Source organism: Saccostrea cucullata, unplaced genomic scaffold, assembly GCF_032062105.1.
Source record: "Saccostrea cucullata isolate Sc308-1 unplaced genomic scaffold, CSIRO_AGI_Scuc_v1 ctg870, whole genome shotgun sequence".
In the NCBI taxonomy this organism is placed as follows: Eukaryota; Metazoa; Mollusca; class Bivalvia; order Ostreida; family Ostreidae; genus Saccostrea; species Saccostrea cuccullata.
In genome coordinates, this window is record NW_026930195.1 from 400,055 (window position 1) to 407,288 (window position 7,234).

At 34.1% G+C, this 7,234-nt stretch overlaps 1 protein-coding gene across 1 annotated transcript in view; it reads left to right on the top strand.

Moving 5' to 3' along the window:
* Positions 1-6,148, top strand: part of LOC134283227 (uncharacterized) — a 29,203-nt gene extending 23,055 nt beyond the window's left edge. The window contains exons 10-12 of the mRNA XM_062765675.1: positions 1,453-1,505; positions 2,302-2,484; positions 6,016-6,148. Of these exons, the coding sequence (XP_062621659.1) occupies positions 1,453-1,505; positions 2,302-2,484; positions 6,016-6,017 (238 nt within the window). The 3' untranslated portion in view covers positions 6,018-6,148. The remainder of the gene's footprint in view (positions 1-1,452; positions 1,506-2,301; positions 2,485-6,015) is intronic.
* The last annotated feature ends 1,086 nt before the right edge of the window (positions 6,149-7,234 follow it).

Here is a 7,234-nt window from a genome sequence, read left to right on the forward strand (position 1 = left end):
TTTAACGTAAGTAAAGTAAATGTTGCTTTGGCTCTAATGGTCGTGTATTTTGTACACTGAGGGCCTGTATTTAACGTAAGTAAAGTAAATGTTGCTTTGGCTCTAATGGTCGTATATTCTGTACAGTGAGGGCCTGTATTAATCGTAAGTAAATGTTGCTGTGGTTCTAATGAACGTGTATTGTGTACACTAAGAGCCTGTATTAATCGTAAGTACAGTAAATGTTCAGTTAATGTTGCTATGGCTCTAGTGGTCGTGTATTCTGTACACAAAGGGCCTGTATTAAACGTAAGTAAAGTTAATGTTACAGTTGCTCTAATGGTCGCGTATTCTGTACACTTAGAGTCTTTATTAAACGTAAGTTAATGTTACTGTGGTTCTAATGAACGTGTATTGTGTACACTAAGAGCCTGTATTAATCGTAAGTACAGTAAATGTTCCTGTGGTTCCAGTGGGCACGTATTCTGTACACTATGGGCCTCTATTAAACGTAAGTTAATGTTGCAGTTGCTCTAATGGTCGCGTATTCTGTACACTAAGAGTCTTTATTGAACGTAAGTTAACGTTACTGTGGTTCTAATGGTCGTGTATTGTGTGCACTAAGGACCTGTATTACACATAAGTAAAGTAAATGTTGCTGTGGCTCTAATGGTCGTGTATTCTGTACACAAAAGGCCTGTATTAAACAAAACTGAAGTAAATGTTGCTGTGGCTCTAATGGTCGCGTATTTTGTACACTATGGGCGTGTATTAAACATAAGTAAAGTTAATGTTGCTGTGGTTCTAATGGTCGCGTATTCTGTACGTTATGGGCCTGTATTTAACGTAAGTAACGTAAATGTTGCTGTGGCTCTAATGGTCGTGTACTGTGTACACTAAGGGCCTGTATTAAACGTAAGTTAATGTTGCTGTGGTTCTAATGGTCGCGTATTCTGTACACTAAGGGCCTGTATTAAACATAAGTAAAGTAAATGTTGCAGTGGATCTAAAGGTCGTGTATTCTGTACACTAAGGGCCTCTATTAAACATAAGTAAAGTAAATGTTGCTGTGGCTCTAATGGTCGCGTATTCTGTACACTAAGGGCCTGTATAAAACGTAAGTAAAGTAAATGTTGCTGTGGCTCTAATGGTCGCGTATTCTGTACACTAAGGGCCTGTATTAAACATAAGTAAAGTAAATGTTGCAGTGGATCTAAAGGTCGTGTATTCTGTACACTAAGGGCCTCTATTAAACATAAGTAAAGTAAATGTTGCTGTGGCTCGAATGGTCGCGTATTCTGTACACTAAGGGCCTATATAAAACGTAAGTTAAGTAAATGTTGCTGTGGCTCTAATGGTCGCGTATTCTGTACACTAAGAGCCTGTATAAAACGTAAGTAAAGTAAATGTTGCTCTGACTCTTATGGAGCGTGTATTCTGTACACTAAGAGCCTGTATTAATCGTAAATAAAGTAAATTTTGCTGTGGCTCTAACGTATTCTGTACACTAAGGGCCTGTATAAAACGTAATGGAGCGTGTATTCTGTACACTAAGGGCCTGTATTATTCGTTAGTACATTTAATGTTGCTTTGACTCTAATGGACGCGTTTTCTGTACACTAAGGGCCTGTATTAATCGTAAGTAAAGTAAATGTTGCTGTGGCTCTAATGAAAATATATTTTGTATACTAAGAGCCTGTATTAATCGTCAGTAAAGTAAACGTTGCTGTGGCTCTAATGAACGTGTATTTTGTACTCTAAGGGCCTGTACGTATTAAACGTAAGTAAAAGAAAATTAAAACTGATAATGAAATTTAATGTAGAAGTTTAGAACAAGAGCTGCATGTTCTTCATATCATAAATGTTAGGAAATATACATATTGATGATGTAAATATAAATTCAAATAAAGCAATTGGCATGTAAGGAACATAAAAGACATTAACTGTTTCTGATGTATATGTCCGATGCTTGTTAAAAGAAGAACACGCACCTTTTTGAAACGTGTTTTGCATTAATATTACTCATTTAAACTTCTAATGATAAGATAATTTAGAATGATAGCAAACAGTGATTGATCTTATTGAAGCTTTGAAATAATAAAACTCGGTGCACTGAGAAAAATACGGATCCCTGGATATTCCAGAGGTGTAATAAAAGAGGACAACAAGACCTATGTTGACTGGTCTCACACATCCCCCAATTTTATAATTCTTTTTTCAGCTAGCTAGTTCCAGAGGTAGGATCAAATGCCTAAAAGTAGTAAATATCCTCTGTTGATTGGTTTCACCCATCATTTGCCCAAATTTTGATATCTTTTTCAGCTACATCCAGAGGTGTCTGTTCCCAACCAAAGGTTGTGGGTCCTTGTAGGGGAGCATTCCGACGTTGGTGGTACAATAAATCGACCAAACGATGTGAACTTTTTTCTTACGGCGGATGTAGAGGAAACCAAAACAACTTCAGGACAAAGTTCGCCTGTCTCAGACGTTGTAGAAGGAGATATTGTGAGTCACATTTCCTTGACTTGATATGAGTCTGCACATGTCAGTTTTTTAGCTAGCCATAACATAAAGAATTTTAGGGAGCTGATGTGTCTCAGGTTAAGGTTTTTGGAGCAGTTTCTTTGTAAGAACTTCATTGCCCTATATTCATCAGATATGCATGTAAGATGCTTCTAATGTGTTTCTTTGTACCATATAAGGTTCAGATGCTGGATCTAACTTACATATTCAGTATGAGTAAACAGGTTTTTAGTGCAAAAACTGTGAGCCTTATTATGACCAAACTTTCATAGATGATAAGGATGCATACTACCAGGCTTGTTTCAGATGCCTGATCTGACCTACATTTTCTGGATGTGTGAAAAGGCTAGATTTTTATGCAGGTTTAATTTCCAAGTAACTATGAGCCCTATGTTGAGTTTACTTGCATGAACGATACATCTAAGGACGCACACTAATGGGGACTTGCTTCAGGTGTTGAACTGACATACAATTTCCAGATAATGGACAAGGCAAAAGTTATGGCCGGGTGCAGATATATCCCCAAGAAATTATAATACATACCGTATAACGGGTATTTTTTACGTGCTGCTATAATTTTTACTAATTTTTACGAATTTTATAAATCCGTAAAATTTAAACGCGTAAAATTTCACAGAAGTAAAAAGCGCCTCGCCTGAAGTTTGAACATCGTATCATGAGAGTATTTATTTTTAGCTAAGTACCCGGAGGCTAAAGAATTAGTACTGACAAGCGTTGGTATTTTTAGGAACATTTTAATTGAATATCAATTAGGATCAAATCTTAATTAATGCACAAATTATACAAACATCGTCAATTACCTGATTCCTCTTACGGGACGCATAATTTATGATAATGGCTTATAATTATTGCAGACTGAAGTCTTCAATATTTTATCCGTTTTTTAAGACTTTGACCCTTTCTTCTTTTTTATTTGCTTCGCCTTCCAGTAAAAACTTCGACATTTTAATACACTGTAATCCATGTTCCCTGTAATTCTGTCAACTTAATCATGATTATTTGAGTTGTCTCTCTTTGTTTCCATTAAATCACCCTATTTCAACCGAAATTCGTAAAAATTTACAGCAGTTAAAATTACCCGTTATACGGTCGAAGCCAAAGTTACATAGATGATTCATCAAGGGATGAATACTCTCAAACTTGCTTCAGATGCTGGATTTGAATTGCATTTTTTGATGGGCGACTAGTTTGAAGGTTCGTGATAAGTCTATTTCCATGTAATTGCAAGCCCTATCAGATTAAGAATTGCATACATTTTGCATACTGGGATGTACATTCTAGAATTTTAGTTAATTGTGAGACTTAGCCTTACTTTAAGACTACTTTCCTTCAGCTGAGCTCCATGTTTCATGCTTGCTTCGCCCATTGAGGGTAAACGGTTGTCAATTCGATTTTAAAAGGAATAGTCATTGAGCACTTATTGATGTTTGCCAGTATTAACTGTAAGAGAGAACCCCTGATAATAAGGTCTTGATCTCGAGCCATAAAGATACATTCCTTTGTTTTCGACTTAATTACACTCCTACGATCGGACTCTGCAGGCATCTAAATTATTCCAGAAAAAATAGTTCTGATTTACAAATGCCATTGAATTAATAAATGTAAAAATAGGAAATATATCGAGTCTGAATATCTCAAAGCACTGGAAAGGTAGGACAGAGGCCCTGGGGTTGAATCCCGGTAAATACCTGATTTTTTTTTTACAATCTATAACTTTTTGCGGAATGAAGACATGAAAAAGAAGAAGTTTGAGAAGATATTAATATAAAAAATCTCTACAGACACATCACGTGGGCTTCAATACGATAGGAACAATTAAATTAAGTAAAAGCACACACACAAAATTAACATTTTTTTATGAAATGAATCAACAAAATTGTTACCAAATAGGTTAATTTGCTTGCGATGTTTTTAAAAGAGCATACAGAAAATATAGAATTTATTAAAAAAAAGTCCTTGAAAGTCAAGATCTAGTATATGAAAGGTGCCTAATTTTTTTTTCAACTTTGAAAAACGACTTGACCTTAAAAGACTTTGTAGCTATTAGCATTTGTGTGATGTGCGTTAACTTGTTAAATATGGGCCCTATCTTAAGAACTTCTCGGCAAAATGTGGTCAAATTTGGCACAGGGTATCTTCGAACCAGGAGATGTATTTAATACTTAAAATAGTGATGTGCTCCTGAATAAAAGGGAGATAAAAAGAAGAAATAAAAATATGATGACTTAAAATCTTCACAAACAACCACTGGACAGATGAATGCCATACTTAGACTCGAAGATAAGGATATGTTGTAGATTACATGTAACTCGTCAAAGGATCTCCCTGGGGCAAAGGGCATGCTCGAATTTCGAATATGACCATTTTTTTTTTCAAAATCGTGAGATTTTTTCCACTATTAGAACTAGGATCATCTCGTTAGACTTATTATCATGTTGACCAAAAATAGGTCAAAAGTAGGACACATGAATCCACTTTTTGTAATTTTCAGAAATTCATTCTAAATTTAATTTTAATGCATACCTTGGAAACATTCAAATCTCTGATCATCAAACCGTGTCAGTTTATGCAGCATCTGACCGTAGAGTATGCCAAGCAAAAGTAAGGCACTAAAACCTAGTTTTTTTATGGCTTATAAGTATGCAATCATTCAAGATCATATTTCGAACCATTATGCAGCCATTAAATCTCTATGACCTTAAAGGGTAAGTGGTAAGACCTTCACATGGTACACAAGAAATTTTGGATTCTGCCCCTCAAGGCAAATTACTTAATATGTTGTTAAATTCAGTATTCCTGATATTGAAGAAAAACGATAGACTTTTCAGAGAGTCATGTTATATTACCTTGATTAAAATAAGAGATACTTGAGTTGCAATGTATTACAGATCTTATTCTTTTTTGGAATCTTTCTTTCCTGGATTATCTGTGAAAGAATTAAATAATACCAAGATTTTAAAATTATTTTGTGTTGTGCCCTATCATTTAAAAAGTGGCATGCTACTAAAAATAAACAAATATTACAGGGATTCAGTTCATCATTTCGTAAGTTCTATGGTTGATACAATAACCTTGTCAGCAAATACATTTTATCATTGAGGCAAATGCTAACTGACGTTTTTCATACCAATTGTTAGTTCTTTATTTATACACTGAATTGACGACGGATTTTTTCCGTTATTTCCTGATCATGACAAGGAGCACATGGCGGGTGTGACCGGTCGGCAGGGGATGCTTACTCCTCCATGGCACCTGATCCGTGTTTGCTCTGCTCTAATTTTGTATTGTTTATTTGGATTTTGATATTGATCACTGTTCGTTATCTCCATATCCTTCTTCGTTAGAAGTGAGTATTTCGTAATCTGTATTGTTGTATTTATGCTATGGTAAGAAGTATAACTTAACACATTTGTTGTATTTGACTGAAGTGTTTCCTAAAAATTGTCATTCTTTTTTGTTAATTCTAATTGTTTGTTATTTTTACATTTTTAGAATCTGTGAAGATGTGACAAGAGTGAAGCTTTCTGACCGAGCGATATGTTCTTTTAATCTATTATTATAAATTAAAATAATGGATTCAAAACATGATTTATTTTCAGTTTTCTGTAGGAAAATGTTTTTCCTGACCTATATCTAGTGTTTTGACATAGATTTCTTATAATATGAAACAATAAAGACAATTTTTAAACCATCTTAAATGTTTCAATCATATTTTATGTAAGAGTAAAATGATCAATTTAATGATGCAGTTGTCTTGTATACAAAATTACATTGTAGACAAAAGTTACATTTATAATTAACTGATCAAATAATTTGATATGTATATTAATTTAAAAAAAACGGCCTTTGAAACACACAAGAAAGGATCGTATATATTTTCAAAGAAAATTAATCCTATTCTTTGATTTAACAGTATTATAATAAAAGCAGCAGGATTAAGAATTTTAAAGAGACATAACACTCCTAATGTTCACATGGCTATACATATATAAGCAATTCCTCTATGAAATGACACACGACATTATTGCTTACATATAAATATTTTGTCTGCAAAATTGATTTCCACCAAATCGGTATTAGTAACCATGTAAAGTGACCCATTTGCGCGCGAACTAAAGTTACAACGTAATATATGCACTTTTGAAAGATGAAAAAAGGTCTGACGTTAGCGAATATGGACAAAAAGATTCCAAAAAGGTACTGCAGATTTTAAATTGTTCAAATCATGACCCCCAGAGGCTGGGTTGGGGCCACAACAGGGAATCGAAATTTAAAATTGAATTATTTAGAAGAAACCTTTTAAAATTTCTTATCATGAACCATAGTAGGTATGACACGGGGGATCTTGTAAAGGAAAGCCTGACCAGAGTTACCCAGGTGAGCGTTTAAGCTCATAGGCTTCTTGTTGATTAAGGTTATTACTGGTATTTACTTTGATGGCAAGTTGAAGTTTTAGGAAAAAGCGGATAGCTTGAGATGTGTTTTCTACCGTACGTGACAATGTAAAAAAGCTGTGTTTTGCAATTTCTTTGAATATTCATAATTACAGATAAAAGTCTGTACTCTAGTGTCTCTTTTAACTTTTTGAATAGATTCCTCAAAGTATTTTTCATGGGATTTTCAAGAGAATCAGAAAAAAATATGAAATTAAAATAGAAAAGAAAAATAAGTCAACAATTGCTGGCGGTTAATAGTTTGATTATTTTTTTTA